This window comes from Delphinapterus leucas, chromosome 11 (assembly GCF_059928025.1).
Source record: "Delphinapterus leucas isolate spDelLeu-1000000601 "Yukka" chromosome 11, BTC_Dleu_Yukka2, whole genome shotgun sequence".
Taxonomy (NCBI): Eukaryota; Metazoa; Chordata; class Mammalia; order Artiodactyla; family Monodontidae; genus Delphinapterus; species Delphinapterus leucas.
Genome location: NC_143139.1, coordinates 2,778,275 through 2,797,794, shown reverse-complemented (window position 1 = coordinate 2,797,794; position 19,520 = coordinate 2,778,275). Strand labels below are relative to the sequence as shown.

At 39.3% G+C, this 19,520-nt stretch overlaps 1 protein-coding gene across 18 annotated transcripts in view; it reads left to right on the top strand.

Annotated features, from left to right (window-relative positions):
- The window catches only part of ERC1 (ELKS/RAB6-interacting/CAST family member 1), a 387,721-nt gene that overhangs the window by 24,525 nt on the left and 343,676 nt on the right, over window positions 1-19,520 (top strand). For 17 of the 18 annotated variants that reach the window (XR_016394796.1, XM_089919955.1, XM_089919951.1 and 14 more), the window contains exon 2: window positions 9,121-9,945. Coding sequence is in view for 17 of the 18 variants with exons in the window: in XM_089919955.1 (XP_089776081.1) it covers window positions 9,277-9,945 (669 nt within the window). In the remaining variant the exon portion in view is untranslated. Of the gene's footprint in view, window positions 1-2,137; window positions 4,975-9,120; window positions 9,946-19,520 lie in introns of those variants that run through there. The other variant, XM_089919947.1, reaches the window with a different exon arrangement.

The following is a 19,520-nucleotide window of genomic DNA, read 5'->3' as shown; positions in this document are numbered from 1 at the left end:
TCTTATAGTTGTACCTTAACTTACATAGCCAGTACCCCATTTTTGGACATTTAGATCGTAACTTTTCACTATTGTGACCATAATGGGGGCAGGGATAATGCATGTAGTAGAACCGAGGTGATCCAGCTGGACACCTTTTGGTACCCCCTTGCCCCATCTTAACTGTGAACAGACATGTGAAGCAGCCCTGGCCTGAGAAGGACATGCCGAGGGCCTATTAGGAAGGAGCGTTTGGATTGCCATCAGGTAAGCCACTAAGCCTTGCTGGGTGCAAACTGAGGCTGGGTGCCGTTTAGGGTAGTGGAGGAGGGAGAGATGAGACCATCTGTGCTCCTGAGACCAGTGGCAGCTCTAGTTTCTTCCAGTAACCTTCCTTCCTCTTCTCTGATCCCCTCAAGAACAGAGGCCCGTGAGAATCGTGGAGAAGCTGCTTCCCGTCCCTGTGTGCAGAAGTGACTGCAGGATGAGGGGTGGACTGTGGCAACCATGGAGGTGTGCGTTCAGGTCTCCTTCCATGGGAGCCTCACTGCCTCACTTTCTCCACTGTATCGCCTCTGCACTTCTGTCACAAATGAGTTGTCCATATATGTATGGGTCTATAATTACTGTTTTGTTTTTTTTTTGTGGTACGCGGGCCTCTCACTGTTGTGGTCTCTCCCGTTGCGGAGCACAGGTTCCGGACGCACAGGCCCAGCGGCCACGGCTCATGGGCCCAGCCGCTCTGCGGCATGTGGGGTCTTCCCAGACTGGGGCACGAACCCGCGTCCCCTGCATTGGCAGGTGGACTCTCAACCACCGCGCCACCAGGGAAGCCCTATAATTACTTTTTAAATCATAAAAGTAATTCATATTCATGTTAAAACCTCAGTGCAGAAAAGAAAAATGTGAAAACCCACTTTTCCCCACGAATTCTTGTATTCTTTTTATAAATTTAAAAATGTATGGTACTGGCACAAAAACAGAAGTATAGATCAGTGCAACAGGATAGAAAGCCCAGAGATAAACCCACGCACATATGGTCACCTTATCTTTGATAAAGGAGGCAAGAATATACAATGGAGAAAAGACAGCCTCTTCAATAAGTGGTGCTGGGAAAACTGGACAGCTACATAAAGAATGAAATTAGAACACTCCCTAGCACGATACACAAAAATAAACTCAAAATGGATTAAAGACCTAAATGTAAGGCCAGACATTATAAAACTCTTAGAGGAAAACATAGGCAGAACACTTTATGACATAAATCACAGCAAGATCCTTTTTGACCCACCTCCTAGAGAAATGGAAATTAAAACAAAAATAAACAAATGGGACCTAATGAAACCTAAAAGCTTTTGCACAAAGGAAACGATAAAAAAGACAAAAAGACAACCCTCAGAATGGGAGAAAGTATTTGCAAACGAAGCAAATGACAAGGGATTAATCTCCAAAATATACAAGCAGCTCATGCAACTCAATATCAAAAAAACACCCTAATCCAAAAATGGGCAGAAGACCTAAACAGACATTTCTCCAAAGAAGGTATACAGATTGTCAACAAACACATGAAAGGATGCTCAACGTCACTATTCATTAGAGAAATGCAAATCAAAACCACAATGAGGTATCACCTCACACCGGCCAGAATGGCCATCATCAAAAAATCTACAAACAGTAAATGCTGGAGAGGGTGTGGAGAAAAGGGAACCCTCCTGCACTGTTGGTGGGAATGTAAACTGATACAGCCACTATGGAGAACAGTATGGAGGTTCCTTAAAAAACTAAAAATAGAACTACCATATGACCCAGCAATCCCACTACTGGGCATATACCCTGAGAAAACCATAATTCAAAAAGAGTCACGTACCACAGTGTTCATTGCAGCACTATTTACAATAGCCAGGACATGGAAGCAACCTAAGTGTCCATCGACAGATGAATGGGTAAAGAAGATGTGGCTCACATATACAGTGGAATATTAGCCATAAAAAGAAATGAAATTGAATTATTTGTAGTGAGGTGGATGGACCTAGTGTCTGTCATACAGAGTGAAGTAAGTCAGAAAGAGAAAAACAAATACCGTATGCTAACGTATGTGTATATATATATATATATATATATATATATATATATATAAAATCTAAAAAAAAAGGTTCTGATGACTCTAGGGGCAGGACAGGAATAAAGAAAGACACAAGACGTAGAGAATGGACTTGAGGACATGGGGAGGGGGAAGGGTAAGCTGGGAGGAAGTGAGAGAGTAACATTGACATATATACACTACCAAATGTAAAATGGATGGCTAGTGGGAAGCAGCTGCATAGCACAGGGAGATCAACTTGGTGCTTTGCAGCCACCTAGAGGGGTGGAATAGGAAGGGTGGGAGGGAGACACAAGAGGGAGGGGATATGGGGATATATGTATACATATAGCTAATTCACTTTGTTATACAGCAGAAACTAACACAACATTGTAAAGCAATTATACTCCAATAAAGATGTTAAAAAATGTATCTTGTATATCTTGTATCTCTTTTCTTATCACTACTTACAGACTTAACCTTATTCTTTTTAATAGCTGCACAGTATTCCCGTAATTATATAGACTATTAACCAGAGTCTTGTTATTTCAAAGAAGTCTGCAGTTTATTTTTACTCAGTTTTCCCACTTGTGTGAAAATATGTGTAAGATAAATTCCTAGACATGCAATGACTAACATTTATTGAAAACCTACCAGGAACCAGATATTTTATACTCACTTATTTGATCTTTTTAGCTATCCTTTGAGGAAGATGATATGCCCATTTAATAGATGATGCTGCGGCACTGTGAGATTTATTTATTCGTTGAAAGCTACAACGTTTAAATGGTGGAGCTGAACCAGCCCAAGCCTTCCCTTCTAGTTGCTACACAACTAAGCCTCAGGAGCACGATAAGAATTACTTCACAGGGCGCTTGTTAGGGTGAAATGTAAATATTTAAGGTCTATGCATTGCATTTTGTTTTGCACATTTTTATACTTACCCTGTAGAAAAGATTTCAGGTTACATTTTTGGTTTCATACTTAAGCAGAGTGTTACTAATATGCTTTAATACAGAGGGCAGCAGTGTTAATTAAGGAGGAAAATATAAAAACTACCATGTCCATGTATCCTGAGCACTGTTGCTTCATGATTTGGAATTGTATTTTTAACTTTTGCCATTCCACTTCATTTGGGTAAGTTTAAAAAAAGTGACTTCATTGTTTTAAGAATTAACCTAGGGGGCTTCCCTGGTGGTGCAGTGGTTGAGAGTCCGCCTGCTGATGCAGGGGACACGGGTTTGTGCCCCGGTCCGGGAAGATCCCACATGCCGCGGAGCGGCTGGGCCCGTGAGCCATGGCCGCTGAGCCTGCGCGTCCGGAGCCTGTGCTCCGCAACGGGAGAGGCCACAACAGTGAGAGGCCCCAACAGTGAGAGGCCCTGCGTACCGCAAAAAAAAAAAAAAAAAAAATTAACCTAATCTTTTTAAATGTTGACTGTCTTGTATATCTTAGAAAAAAATCTTTGCTTATAGGTGTATGTCACCAGAACTGAATTCTTTTTAGTTTTTTTGACTTTCTTTTCTGAGAAACAATTGTGCCTTCTCTTGATAAGGAGCCCCAGTATTTTAAGGCTTTCGTGTTGTTTTAGAGTTAAGAATGCTTCTTTGGTGAACTTGAAGAGCTCTAAAAATTGTAAATTTTTTATGGGAATGTGGAAGTAGGAATTGATGGTGAAACTATGTTGTTAATAAACACCAAATTTAAGATAAACCAAATTTCTGGTAATGTTCTTATCAGAATTAGATTTTAGGAACTTTTTAAAAAACCTAAATCTGGGCAGACTTGCAGAGATTTAAATGCTGTGCTGGTGTTTTAGGTATTTTTTAAAACTCAAAATATAGGATAAAACAACTCATTTTAGGTAGTTGATAAGTCTGGCTGTGATACTAACTTGACAAAGATTTTTCAGTATTGAGAACAGATACGTACACATAGGCATGATATTTTCTGCATGATTGCTGTGTGTGTTTGTGTGTGTGTGTATGAATTAAAAAGTTTTCTTAGACGATGAGAGGTATTAGTCTGTTCTTGTTGAGCTTATGCTGTTTTCTTGGAATTAAGATTTAGGTACAGAATTCCCTATTCTTTTTTTTTTTTTTTTTGAGGTACGCGGGCCTCTCACTGTTGTGGCCTCTCCCGTTGCGGAGCACAGGCTCCGGACGCGCAGGCTCAGCGGCATGGTAGCTAACTCCCCCACAGCGAGTGATCCAAGAGCGTGACCAAGACTTAAGTCCCAGTGTCTTTATGAGTTAGTCTTGGAAGTGATACATCATCAGAAGCAAATCCTTTAAGTCTAGTACACATTCAAAGGGAGAGGAATTTTGCTTCCCCTCTTGAAGGGAGGAGTATCAAAGAATTTATTCAGGTACCTTAAAACTACCACAACTACTTGTCGGGAGAGTGAGTCCTCCATGGGTCTCTTCTTTCCTGCATGTCCTGAATGCGAGGGCCTGACTGCTCTTAACGTGGGTCGTTTCTCAGGATTGTGTTTGCAGCGAGCCACCCTGAGGGATGAGGTAACGTCTCCCGTTGGGGAAGACCAGGCTTACTTACTGCTTACTGTAAAAGTGGTGGATTCCCTAAACTCAGCGTTCCTCTGTAAATCCACTGCATGTGTAGCATCTGTCTGGGCCCCCTTGTGTCGCCTTGTGGGACTTGGGGGTAACAGGATGCTTATTCTGCTGGCTGTGCTGTGAGTAATAAAGTTCTTTGTCTCTGACTCAGGAGACTCATGTGTTCTGTCTGATAAGTAGAAGGAGAAGGTTTGAAGTAACCACAACAGATACTAGATAGGGAGCTAACAAAATATTGGATAGGAAGCAAACTAAGGGACTTGTAGGACTCTGGGGCCAACACTATGGGCTCAAACTGAACAGCTGCATGATTTTTTCCAGCAGCAGTCAGAACTCCAGGTAGGTAATTGGTGAAGGTGTTTCTTTTGGATTAATCAAGGGCAGGGGAGTTTGGAATGTGAAATTATTTTTTTCAAACTTTTGTGGTATAATTTATGTACAATAAACTGAACATATTTAAAGTCTGTAGTTCGATGAGTTTTGACCTGTATACGCCTGGGAAGCCTCACCCCAGTCAAGATAGTGAACATTTTCATCACTCCAAAAATTTCCTCCTACCCCTTCATGATCCATGCATCCCTCAGCCCCAGCCCCAGGCACATACTGACGTACTTTCTGTCATAATGGAGTCCTTCTAGAATTTTATATAAATGAAATCATATGGCTTAACTTTTTTTTTTCTGGTCGGAATTATTTTTTGTTAGCTGTTTAAAGTGCAAGAATTATTATCTTGTGGTGATGGGTCTGGCAGATTTTTAAAAGTAATTAAACATTTTGAAACCCAGTCTTCCCTGAAGCTCATATTAGAAAGCCAAAATGAGGGCTTTAGACAGAGCTGGTGAATTCTCTTCTTTTGTTGTAGAAATGAATATAGTTCTGATAGCAACAAAAGACTCCACATGCAAATGCCATTTTGGGTCTGAAAGTGGCTTGAATGTTAGAGTGCACCCGCTAATGTTGAAAACTCGATGTGGATTTTTGTTGCTGGACCTTAACCTATTTAATAGTGTGGCTTAGTTACTTGACTACAGGAAAATAGAGTTTTGCACAAAAGCACAGTTGGGAATTTTTTTCTTGACTGTGGCACTTTAAAGTTCTGATGGCATGATTCCTGAGACTCTGAATTGTTATTCTTTATTTTGTTAGTTTTCCTTATTTTGTTCTTTTTGCCCACCATCTTTTAAAAAAGACTTTCTCCTTAATAGAAAGATAAATGTGATTATTTAAGCATTACACCTTGGAAAACCTAAGGTGTGCCTTAAAGTTTAGGTTTAGAGTCCTAGATTAGCAGGACACCCTGCCTTAAAACTGGAGGCCTTTAATATCCTACGGACAATTGAGGTGTTAACATCAGAAGATGCTGGTGGATAAGCATAGTGGTTAAGGGTTTCCAGGGCTCTGGAATTAGGGCACCCTACCACTTAATAGCTAAGTCACTTAACACCTATAGGCCTCACTTTCTTCGTCTGTAAAGTGGAGCTAACGACAATGCCTGTGTTGTAGGGGGCTTATAAATATTAAATTAAATCTTATAAAATTCTTAGCAGAGTGCCTGACATATGGTAAACACTTACTGTATGTTAGCTTCTGTTATCATTCAAGGGATTCTGGGTAATGAATAGCTCTCTTATTTTAAGCAATATTCAGATGACTTAAAAAAAAGAAAAAACTTTGCATCCCTCTTTGGTCTGGAAATAGAATTCACTTGAACAGTAGTGTATCACCTACCTTACAGTCCAGATTAATCATGAAAAGGAATGTTTACTTTCTGAGGTAGGTTAGTCCTGGGAAGGAATTTCCTAATATTACTAGTAGAATACTGCAATATCTGAACTTGGTGTCCTATTGCTATTTCTGAGACGGAAGGCTCAGACTCTGTGTTTTTCCTGTCCTGCTTGTTGTTACCTTAGGTCTGTCTTTAGTGGTCTATCTTTACTGGATCACTAGAGACGAGACTGCCAGTATATTCATATTTCTGAAGATCTTTAACTTGTTTGAGTTTGGTTCAGACATATAGACCCTTTAAAATCTTTTGACCATGTGATTTACTTGGATTGCACTCTCAGTTGCATATTAAAATATTATTTAATATGTTGAAATCTGTTTCTTGACCTAAGCCAATTCTTTGGTAGAATGATATTAGGAAATCACAGAGATCTAGTTTAGATGTGTATTGATTTATGTTTGAGAGGAGTGTAGAAAGTAGATAGCTATGATATGTGTTTTTAAAATTTGTCTTAATTACTATACTTGTAGAATATGAACATATTTTCCTATTAAAACATTCAAGCATTTGAGTATTGTGAGTCTAAAGCTTTACAAGTGAAGCTAAAGCCTCCACAGACATTTCCCCCCGAGCTTAGAAGGCAAATTCCCTTCCCATCTAACCACTGCTGTTTCAGATTTGGCATTTCTCATGTAGGAATTCTTTATATATTTTGTATACAAATCTTTGTACATATGTTAGATATTTTTTCACCAAGGGTTTGGTTTTTCTTTTAATTTTTGGTGTATTTTGACATGATTGAATATTAGTCATTTTTCTTTGTTTTTTTTGTCTTTTGTTTCTTATTTAAGAAGCCCTACCTTAACTAAAGTTCACAAGGATATTCACCTACGTTTTCTTCTAGTACTTTTTAAAAAAAATTTTTTATGTTTATTTTTTGTGGTACGCGGGCCTCTCACTGCTGTGGCCCCTCCCGTTGCGGAGCACAGGCTCCGGATGTGCAGGCTTAGCGGCCATGGCTCACGGGCCCAGCCGCTCCGCGGCATGTGGGATCTTCCCAGATCGGGGCATGAACCGGCGTCCCCTGCATCGGCAGACGGACTCTCAACCACTGCGCCACCAGGGAAAACCCTTCTAGTACTTTTAAAAAAAATTTATTTATTTACTTATTTTTGGCTGCGTTGGGTCTTCGTTGCTACGCGTGGGCTTTCTCTAGTTGTGGCGAGCGGGGGCTACTCTTTGTTGCGGTGTTCGGGCTTCTCACTGCGGTGGCTTCTCTTGTTGTGGAGCGTGGGTTCTAGGCACACGGGCTCAGTAGTTGTGTCTTGCGGGTTCTAGACCGCAGGCTCAGTAGTTGTGGCGCACGGGCTTAGTTGCTCTGCAGCATGTGGGATCTTCCTGGACCAGGGATCAAACCTGTGTCCCCTGTGTTTACAGGCCGATTCTTAACCACTGTGCCACCAGGGAAGTCCCTCTTCTAGTACTTTTAATAGTTTTAAAATTTGTATCTTTAATGTACATAGAATTTATTTCTGTGTACTGTGTGAAGTAGGGATGTAATTTATTTTCTTCCAAGAGCACCAGTTGTTGGAACTCCATTTATTGAATGATTTGTCCTTTCCTCACTGTTTTGAAATGTTAACTTTTAGCATGTACTAAATTCACATATATATAATTTAGAGCCTATTCTTGGCCATTTCTGTACAGTTTTAATCACTATAGCTTTAAAAGGCTCCGAGTCCTTATGAGAAATCCTAGGGGTCAGATATGGTTTTGGAGTCCAGGTTTTTTCCCCGTAATGCCCAGTGGGCGTTATTCAGTATCCTGTAATCATACACATTGTTTTCCCAGTGACGTGCACGAATAATCACACTAGGTGAGATACGTATAAACAATAAGTGACCTCATATCAAATCATGCCAGGTTTTGCCACTAAATAAGTTAAAAAAAAAACTTACTTTCAGAGTTTTAAAACATTTTTGCATTGCAAATAAAGGATCATGGACCTATAATGTGTCTTGCTATTTAGGGGACATCTTCCTTTGTTCTTCTATTTCAGATTGTTTTGGTTATTGTTGTACCTTGACTCCTCCATTTGAATTTTGGAGTCAGCTTGTTGGGTTATGTGAGGAATCCTGTAGAGATTTTCATTGGCATGTGGAGTAGCTGGGGAAGAACGGACACCTTTACAATGTTTGTCTTCTCCTCCGTGAACATGGATAACTTTCCTTTTGTTCAGGAGCGTTTTGTAGTTTTTCCAAAAATTCTTGCACATTTTTGTTATATTTATATAGCAAAGTGTCTTTATGGTTTTGTTGCTCTTGTGAATGGGATTTTTTTAAAATTGCATTTTCTGGTTGTTATTGCTAGCGTACAGAAAAGTACTGATACGTATACATTGATCTGTGCCTAAGCAGATTGTTGAGTTCCCTTATTGCTTCCAGTAGTTGTCAGCTGATGATCTTGGATTTTCCAGTTAGAAAAATCATATATTCAAACACTGAGTTTTATCTTTTTCTTGCCAATCTTTACACTCTTATCTCGTCTTCTTTTCCCTTTGCTTGGTATGGTTTCAGTATTCAGTTTCGAGACATGTTGAGTGTACAATGATGTTTACTGAGAAATAAGTTACGCTGTAGACAGGGGCAGGAGTAAATCGATGATCGAAGGGGAGGTCTTGCTCAAGGGGGCAATGAAAAGTGTCTGAGAGGGGAAGTGTTTCTTTTTGGAGGAGTTAATGTGTGATCTTCTCATTACAGATATGGTGTAAGCTATCTCTTCAAGACTGGGCAGCTGAGGACCTGGTATTTCTGATTAGCCTTCAGCAGACTTATAGCCATAGAGAAACCTCACAGAGTTCCGTATTTTGTTTTCTGCTTTACACCTTTCCTGGCACCTGAATTCATCTTGCAACCATGTATGGAAGTGCTCGCTCAGTTGGGAAGGTGGAACCAAGCAACCAGAGCCCTGGGCGATCACCTCGGCTTCCACGTTCCCCTCGGTTGGGTCATCGTCGAACCAATAGTACAGGAGGGAGTTCTGGAAGCAGTGTCGGAGGTGGCAGTGGGAAAACCCTTTCAATGGAGAATATCCAGTCCTTAAACGCTGCCTATGCCACTTCTGGCCCTATGTACCTAAGTGACCATGAAAATGTGGGTTCGGAAACACCTAAAAGCACCATGACACTTGGCCGTTCTGGAGGACGTCTGCCTTATGGTGTGAGGATGACTGCTATGGGCAGTAGCCCCAATATAGCTAGCAGTGGGGTTGCTAGTGACACCATAGCATTTGGAGAGCATCACCTCCCTCCTGTGAGCATGGCATCCACCGTTCCTCACTCTCTTCGTCAAGCAAGAGATAACACAATCATGGATCTGCAGACACAGCTGAAGGAAGTATTAAGGGAAAATGATCTCTTGCGAAAGGATGTGGAAGTAAAGGAGAGCAAATTAAGTTCTTCAATGAATAGCATCAAGACCTTCTGGAGCCCAGAGCTGAAGAAAGAACGAGCCCTGAGAAAAGATGAAGCTTCCAAAATCACTATTTGGAAGGAACAGTATAGAGTTGTGCAGGAGGAAAACCAGGTTAGTTATATATATATATGTCTGCCTTTCTGTATTCTGTACTTATGAAACAATTCACGTACATAAATGAAATGAGCCATTCTTTCTCTTTTCTTTCTTAGGTCTTTCCCTTCTTGGTTCATTTATTTTCCTTCTTCCTGTTTTTCTTAGTATTTTGTGCTCTCCATTTCTTCGCCTTTTCCAGATTGGTCCTGTGCTTTAATTTTTTTCTGGCTGCCATGTCTGCTTGCTCACCATTCTTGCTTGTTTCTTTTCCCTAGCTTCTCTTTCTCTTCCTCTTTTCTTTCAGCATATATTATCTTTTTTCACTTCTTATGAGAATGTAATTTTGCCACATGCTCTAAGATCCATTATCAAAATTATTCAGGCTGTGTAACTTAAGTGGGGTATAGCGTTAAGATTTACCATAGTAAATGTTAAAAAAGTCAATCTTAAAAAAAATACCTATCACAAGGCAAATCAATATCTTGACAGTACAGAACGGAAATTAATTTTAAAAAGTTAACATTGATATTGTACATATTTATTAAGTACCAACAATGAGTAGCAGTTCTTTCTCTTGACATTTAGGAAAGTTTAACTTCAGGATCCTTTTTTAAAAAAATTCTTTAATTCTTCAAATTTGAGGATTTAAGGTGGAAGAAAGGCAACTTGCTGTGATTGGTTATATATAAAATATAAATTAGATTTTGGTAGAAGTTGAATGTTAAATTGAGGTTATTGAATTTATCATTGAATTAGCTAGCCAGTGTACCTTTTTGATGGTGCTGAAAATATGCCTGTCACCAAGACAGTTTTAATTATCCAGCGACCTGGAAATTTCCAGTCCATTTTAACGAGAAAAAAAATTATTGGCTTACTTCTTTATTTTCAAATAATTCACACAGCTAATTATGCCTATACTTTAAAAGCTGTGTGGATAAAAAGCAGTGACAATAACCTTTCTAATTATCAAGCTACATTCAAAGGCAAATATTTGAATCTTCTGAAAAGACTATGGTGGGAACTCAGCACTTTAGTCCAGTGGAAGTGAAACAGTCCACAGAGCTCTGATGCCAAAAAACCATATGTGCTGAAGGAGGGTGAACAATGCCTTATCGAGATTCCGCCCCCTGCCCTAATTACACACCAGTGCTGGCAGGAGTGTATTCTTCCTGCACCCACTATAATTACCACACAATCCTAAAATTGTATAACTTTGGTCCAAAAAATGAAGGGTGCAATTTTAAAGTAAAGTGAGACACTGCAATGAGATACAGAGAACTGAGAATGCTAATTAATAGATTATAGTGAGCCGGCAGTGGGCCCTAATTAAACTCTGCATTCATTACACCCTCCATAGCCCTCAGAGGTTGGACGTTTTCCACCTTACAAAGAAGATTGGTTTAATAGGATTTACAGTAATTAAACAAATTTCCGCGTTTCAGTTTGAGATTGGGGATTTAGACACATTCTAAATGTTTGATCTGAGTGGACCACAGAGATCTTGGTCTAGAATTCTATCAAATGAAAAAACACATTTGCTTAGAGTTGCCTAATGTGTATGGTTCATTATTAGGAAGTCCTTTTAGAAGATTGTTTCAAAAATAAATATCCAGCTGTTTTTGTTACTGAACTTTCAAGTACTGGTGTTGGAGAAATGGAACAATATATGTTTTAACAGGAAAAGGCTTTTCTTTTTCTTTTTTAAAATTGAGAATGAGGAAGTTTTTTTTTTTGTTTTTTTGCGGTACGCGGGCCTCCCACAGCATTTTTTTTTTTTGCGGTACGCGGGCCTCCCACTGCTGTGGCCTCTCCCGTTGCGGAGCAACAGGCTCCGGACGCGCAGGCTCAGCGGCCATGGCTCACGGGCGCAGCCGCTCCGCGGCACGTGGGATCTTCCCGGACCGGGGCACGAACCCTTGTGCCCTGCCTCTGCAGGCGGACTCTCAACCACTGCACCACCAGGGAAGCCCGAGGAAGGCTTTTGGTGTACTCACTTGATGAAGAATAAAGTCCAGCTGTGAGCTTGGTGAATTGCAAAGCTAAGGCTTCGGATGATTTATACTTTTAAATTTTATTCTAACCAGCATCTAATAAAGATACTGTCATACTTCTTTTTGGTTATTGTGTCGTGTAATATTCCTGCATGTTTAGTTGGAAGCTTATTTTTAAAATAATTATTTTAAACCACTTTCATTGGAGTTTTGTGTGATCAGAGTACCTTTAAAAAACTATTCCAGTATGGCAAGCGAGTTTAATGTTTTGCTTTTTGTATTTTTTTGCTCTTGGAGTTTGATTTTATTCAGGATTCTGATTTTTTGATTTTATTTATTTAGGGATCAAGAGAATTTGAAGTTCAGAAATTAAAAAAGAGACTTGCTCTCTGTAAATCTTTGTTTTGTCATTTGTTCTCACTGTTTGGACACTCGTGACTGTTAACATTTTAATAATTTTAGGTTGTACCTTGATTTGTTACATGGTGAAAGCCATTATTATTTGAATTTAAATAAACTTTTTCATGAGGTTGCTAATTGTTTCACTGTCATTTAAAGTCTGATTTCAAAATCTGGGATCTCTGTCTTGGACTCTTTGTTTAACTTTTCTTTTTGATAATCCCGTTTTAACACAGAGATGAATTATGAATGATTATTCAGAGTATTGTGGATAAATCGGTATTCTAGTCTCTTTTCCAGATAGATTTGATCTTTTCTGGCGTTCCAGAAATGGCATGTGTTAGAGGCACTGTGGAGAATGTCCTGAGAAAATTAAGTCAAATGTGAGATAGATATGCTCCTTTTGGGGAGTTAACAGTCATTTTGAGAAGCAAAATTTGTTCATGTGTGGCTTATAGAAATATAAGCTACCCATCCGTTGGATTTTTCATGTGCGAAGGTATATAAATGCGTGTGGGAAATTGGCTTCTTGTAGAGCTGGTAAATTTGCTTACCTGGGATGTAGTGGAGTATTATGCAGGATGATCCAGTGAATCTAATAAAAACTGTTGTACAAATACCTGACAGGGCTTATTTGTGAGGAAGTAAGAGAAGTTGCCAGAGGATTGCAGTCTCTCTTTCCCCTCTGGTACATTTTGCAGTGTGGTCTAGTGTGTGATTTCATCTCAGTGATAGAATTGGTTTTATGGGTTTGCTAATTTACAGAATCTATGAAGATAGCAGCTTAGATATGAGTTGGGAAACCCATTTTTTATTCTTTCGTGCAAAAGAAACCAGAAAATGAACTTGCTTTTTTTAGTTACACTAATATTGATCAAGGGAGGTCATAGTTCCATTTTACTTTTTAAAATCATGCTGTCCCTGGAACTTGCTATCATGTTACCAGTGCTCTATTTGCCCGGAAGAGTATTGGAGGGGCCTGGAAACCATGCTTTATAACAAGTGGTTGTGGGAACTCTAAAGGAGAGACGTGTGGCATTTTAGTTATACTCTGTGTTTCGACGGGCAGCCACGAAGAAGAAAGTTTTTCCCCTTTCTTTCTTCTTTGGTATTTTTTTGGAAAGCCAGTACTGGAAAAATGAGTACAGACATGAAGGTTTTACGTTCTGGCTCCATGGAGGAATGCGTTTTCTAACAAAGCTGTATCCGTTTGATGCAAGAGTCAGCTTCACAGTCCAGTGCTTGACCGTCACTGGAATTGGTTCCTGGGAGGCCCGATGCCTCTGACAGCTGTGTGGGTGCTCCTGGCCTTTCAGCTCTGCAGGGTGCCTGCAGTGACTTCTCCGGCAGCCATTTAAAGAGTTCCCCCTCCTCTCACCCTCTTTTGCCGCTCCTGGCCTAGCTTCCTCCCTCTCTCCCTGTATGACAACTTTATTGAGGTATAATTTAATTCATCCTTTAAAAGTGTGTAACTTTTTTCTTTCTTAATCTGACTTATTCAAAGAAGAATTTGAAGAAAGTAACAGGAAGTTAGTTGCCCTAGGGTGTTCTCGAACAAGGGAATGAAAGACATAACCAAAAAAATTGTTTAGGGGCAGCTTTCATTGCTCGTCTGCAGAGCAGATTGAAGGAAGGCAGGCAGGGAAAGCGAATGAGTTCGTTGCAGGAGGCCTGGATTTATTTGGGTAAAAGGAATGGGGAAGGAGGTGCACATCCACGAAGTATTTTCAAAGAGATATTTGGATATAGACTGTGATGGCAAGAGAGAAGACTGCGATGAACTGTGGTATTGAGACTGAGGAAATGTTTTTGCCATTGATGATAAATGGTTAGAGATTAGAAGGTAGAACTAGATTAAGGGTAAGAAATGGTGAATTTAGTTTTCATTATTTGAGAAGTTTTTCGTAAGCATTTGCAGATAAGAGACTAGTGACTGTGACCTCAGGTACAGGCACAGGGATGTTGTTATATGTTTGCTTGTTAATGTTGGAAATTGTACTGATCTAGTTAGTTCAGTCGCACAAGCTGAATGTCCCTGCTTGTGGGAGTTAGGAGTGGTGAGGAAGAGAGAAGCCATTTAACAGCACATGTTTTATGTATGGTTTCTCACCCGCTGTGTCTGTGTCTTGGTCTCCTGTCTTTCTTGTGGTATTTCTCTTTGATGGTAGATAACTTGAGTGACTTTCTCGATTACTGAAAGTCACTCTTCGTTTAGAAAGGTGAATGTTTATATTCCTGTCATGAACGAACTTTTGCTAATAGACATCCTTTATTTTGTTTTAGTTAACAAGTTCATTGAAATCAGGTACCTCTGCATGATGAATTTGGAGTAAATTCCTCAAAAAGAGAAGTACTGTGGAAATGTGCTTTCAGCAAGAAAATGATTAACTTCATATTGAAAGTGTTCTGTTCTTCCCTAAGGACAAGATTAGAAATCTTTTATGAACTGTTTCTTCTCACTTTCTGTGCTGCCATGTGCATCTCCAAAAACATTTATTTTTCCTTCTGGAGTTGGAAAGTTAGTCTTTAACATAAATGTGTTCCTTTTATTTTTCCATATTATCAGCAGTAGTGCTTACTGAAACTACCTCCCTTTCTGTTTGTTCTGGCAGTCTTTCCTACCTAATAGGCTCATGGTAAGTTCTGTTGCATTTTGACAATTGGTGGAGAATACTTGGTTGAAATGACACCTGTCCAGCTTAATTTCATCTGTGGACCTTGTAGATTGAGAAGGTGAGAAACAATTCAGCCTTGATGCGCATACTGTACCATCCCTAGCTGTGGCTAGTGGCTCATATACTTCCAGAGCATGTGATATGAAGGACCTATTTTGCTTTGAAACCACCCTTGGAACTGTTCTGATTTTGGAGGAGCCCTCAGGCACTCAGGTATGGTCCCCTTTAGCATCAGTTCTCAAGCTGGCCTCAGGATGCGGTACACTTGTAAAAATTATTAAGGAACCTCAAGTAGCTTCTGTTTATGTAGGTGTTTATCTATCAATATTTGCCATATTGGAGACTAAAATAGAAATTCAAAAAATATTTACTGATATATTTAAAAATAATGAACACATTAAATGTTAACATAAATAACATTTTTAATGAAAAATAGCTTTGCAAGTCTAATGTCTGGCTTAATAGGTGACAGCTAACTGTCATATCTGTTTCTGCTTTCAGTGGTTTGTTGCAATTTGTTGTTTGGATTGAAGTATATGAAGAAACTCAGGCTTCATATAAATTAGTTGGAAAAGGCAGGAGTATTTTATTTTATTATTTATTTATAATATTTATTTATTTATCTTTGGCTGCATTGGGTCTTCGTTGCTGCGCGCGGGCTTTTCTCTAGTGGCGGTGAGCGGGGTCTACTCTTCGTTGTGGTGGGTGGGCTTCGCATTGCGGTGGTTTCTCATTGCAGTGGCTTCTCTTGTTGTGGAGCACAGGCTCTAGGCCCGTGGGCTTCAGTAGTTGTGGCTCACGGGCTCCAGAGCGCAGGCTCAGTTGTTGTGACGCACGGGCTCAGTTGCTCCGTGGCATGTGGGATCTTCCCGGGCCAGGGCTCGAACCTGTGTCCCCTGCATTGGCAGTCAGATTCTTAACCACTGCGCCACGAGGGAAGCCTGTGGATATGTTTTGAAACCACACCAAAATTTGACAAGTGGTAGTTTTTATTTTTAACGCTTTATTGAGGTATGATTTACATGCCATAAGGTTCATCCATTTTAAGTGTACAATTCAATTAATTTTTTTAGTAAATTTTACTGCAAGGTGTGCAATCAAAACCATAATGTAATTTTAGAACATTTTCATCAGTGAGTGGTAGTTTCCTACAGTTAGTGCAGTGTGGAATCTGAAATCCTATCAGTGGCCTTCCCGTACTTTGTTACATTAAAATAAATTGGTCTGTCTTGCGCTTTGAGCAGATCTTTTACATGTAGAGGACATACATGAATAATACATATGCCTTCTCCCGCTTTTGTAACACTGTATATTGGTCATTTGGAAAATATTGGTTCATTGAGTTATGTCGGTCTTCCAAATGTCGACGCATTTCATTAGACAGATTAAAAAAATTCTTTCGTTAATAGCACTTCTTATTTCATCAGAAGAGTCTTCAAGTATTGGTAAGCTCACCAGGCAGGAGATACAAGTTTTCCAAAATTCTGAGTTTTCCTTGAAACTCGGATTTTATCATTGGCAAGAAGTATTGCCAGTTATTGTCTTTGAGTTGACAGGTTAGTTTAAATTTTGAGAAAAATTTATCCGTATACCTGAGTCTGAATAATCATTGGTTTTGAGTTCAGTCTTTTAAAATGGTGCTCACTGAGACAGCCATTGTATTTCAGTGTGCAGCAGAAGTGCTTTATGCCTCTGAGAAAGAGAGACCTGAATGATGTGACTCTTGGGGGTGAAATGTTCCAGGCAGAAGGGACTACAAGTCTAAAGGCCTTACTGGGGTCTTCTGACTCTGGTAAGAGGTTGCCACTAAGGGTCTTGATTAGTTTATTCTTTAGCTATAATACCCCTCTTCTCTTATCTGTTGTGTTGTAATAAAACGTCGTGGTCTTTGACATCAGCAAGGCTTTTGCTTCTTCGCCATGGTTTAGGAAATTTTACTATTTCTTCAGTAATAGTAAATAATGGGAAAAGACTGGATAAAACCTAATACCAAAATTCAGCCCAGACAGTATTAAATAATAGAAAGCTTTGCTGTTTTAGAAAGCTGGAAAGGTGCTTCTTCAAAGTTTTGGAATGAATTTATCCATGTGCATTGAATGAAACTTCCTGCTTTGAGATCTATCCTTAATCGTTTTGGTTGTGCGTTCTCAGATATAAACCGTGGTTAGAGATGCCACCCTTTTTCTAGCAAGCTTATGAAAGTGTTCATCTGTTTTTATTTTATTTTATTATTTTTTTATTTTTTTGCGGTATGCGGGCCTCTCACTGTTGTGGCCTCTCCCGTTGCGGAGTACAGGCTCCGGACGCGCAGGCTCAGCGGCCATGGCTCACGGGCCCAGCCGCTCCGCGGCATGTGGGATCTTCCCAGACCGGGGCATGAACCGGCGTCCCCTGCATCGGCAGGCGGACTCTCAACCACTGCGCCACCAGGGAAGGCCCCATCTGTTTTTAAATACTAGTTTTAATGTTTAATATTTAATATTGTTGACTTAACAAATGTTGAACACTCCCTTTGTATTATTGTATTTTTCTGCTGAACTGACCTTAAACTAGAAATAAAGCTGAAAGCAATGTGAAAACTATTAAGGTGGTAAATTGCTTTCTTGAATTTTTGGACTCCTGAATTAACATTAACATTAAAGTGTCTTAGTGATTTAGAGGATCTATGTAAAGAATACTTACATTTTCTCTTGGATTGTTCTTTTCACACTGTGTCTTATTTTGTAGGGTATAATGAATAGGAGGATAATAGACTTCTAGAAATACATAGTGTACCCCTTAGTAGAAACATCAGTGAAAGGAATAGCAACAAGTTGAAAAAGGTCAAAAGAGCCAGTGTTTTCTTCTTGTTGCTGCTTGTTAATGGCATATATTTTTCTGTCATTAGAGAGGTGCCTTGGGTGGGCTGTCTTAGCCAGTAGCTATAGTTGGCTAAGCAGTAAATATTCTCCTTATGGAATGTTTTGCAGTAAGGATTCCTCTTTGTCTCATCAGTTACCCAGTTTTTACTGTGAAGAAACTAAAAAAGGAAAAGGATATATTGATCAATTTTTGGTTGTAACTGTGATTTTTAAATTTGTTCACTCTCTGGGATCCATTTAATATCCATAACCTTAAATAAAGGAGGACTTAAATTCTTCAAGAACTACTGCATACTTTAAAAATTGACTTGTGAGCAGTGCTTGAACATTATAATTTGTTGCCCTGAAAATGAGAGCAAATCATCAAGAATTCCTTGACAGTGGGAATCTGTATTACTATTGCTTAACTATTAGAAAGTATTGTAAAATTCTGAAGGAGAGCTCAATTTTAAAGACTAAGAATATTGGCAGGCAATGCGTCTTAAGCCATTCTCATGGAAAATTTTATGTAACTTTTTAATTACCTAGTTTGTGCTTGAGGAATACCCATTAAACTTAAAATAGGGAGCTGTTGTTGAGTGCAGATCCCACGATATGTGCTGGTTTCTGCTAAAGTTACCTTGTGAATGTTTAGGCCTATTATTTTGTATGTTTCATCTTGATTTGGTTTTTAAATTCTCTGAACGGTAAAAGAAAAGAGAAAATATGTATTTTTATTTTCTGATACTGCCAGCATAAGATACGATGAGAGGTTGTCACCCACTGGTTTATCACACAATACATTTTTTTGCCTTAGAGCAGGGATTTGGACAAGTTAATCTCTTAAATTTTCCTCTGTGCTGTAAAATTTTGTGATGAAGAACTGTGTCCTTAACAGTATAACTGAGAAATATTTTTTCAGGTTAAGTTTCTTTTTTTTTTTTTTTTTTTTTGGTGGTACGTGGGCCTCTCACTGTTGTGGCCTCTCACAGTTGTGGTCTCTCCCGTTGCGGAGCGCAGGCTCTGGACGCGCAGGCTCAGCGGCCGCTCCTTGGCATGTGGGATCTTCCCGGACCGGGGCACGAACCCGTGTTTCCTGCATCGGCAGGCGGACTCTCAACCACTGCGCCACCAGGGAAGCTCCAGTTTCTTCATTATTTATATTGAGTTCTCCTTCTGTGTTTTGTGAAATCTAGGAAGAGATATGTGTCTGTAATTCAGGTATTTTCATTGTCAAAAAAATATAAATAATGGTATGTTATAGATGACTTACATACCATCTGTAAAGACTTTTGGACTGGTATTTATATATATTATTCTTTGTACACCAGTATCATTCCTGTTGTTGGTCTGAGATAATGGTATTAAAATGAAAGCAAATCTGCTTTGATTAGCCGTTCACAGATAAATCTTTGTTTAAGCATAGTATTTTTATTTATTTTTACACAGCTGCACTGTTTACATCATAAATGCCCTACAGCATTCACTCTATTTCAAAGAAAAACATTTTTGGGGGAGCTAAGTGAAAACTGTTGTTGTGTAGGATATAAAATCTACTGAGAAACTAGAAGAATATATTCAGAAAATGTTCTTAGTTTTAATTATCTTTCATAGATTTGATAATCTGAGTAATTTATTCTAAGAGCCACATGGCTCTTCATGGGCATAGGCACTTAGCATAGGTG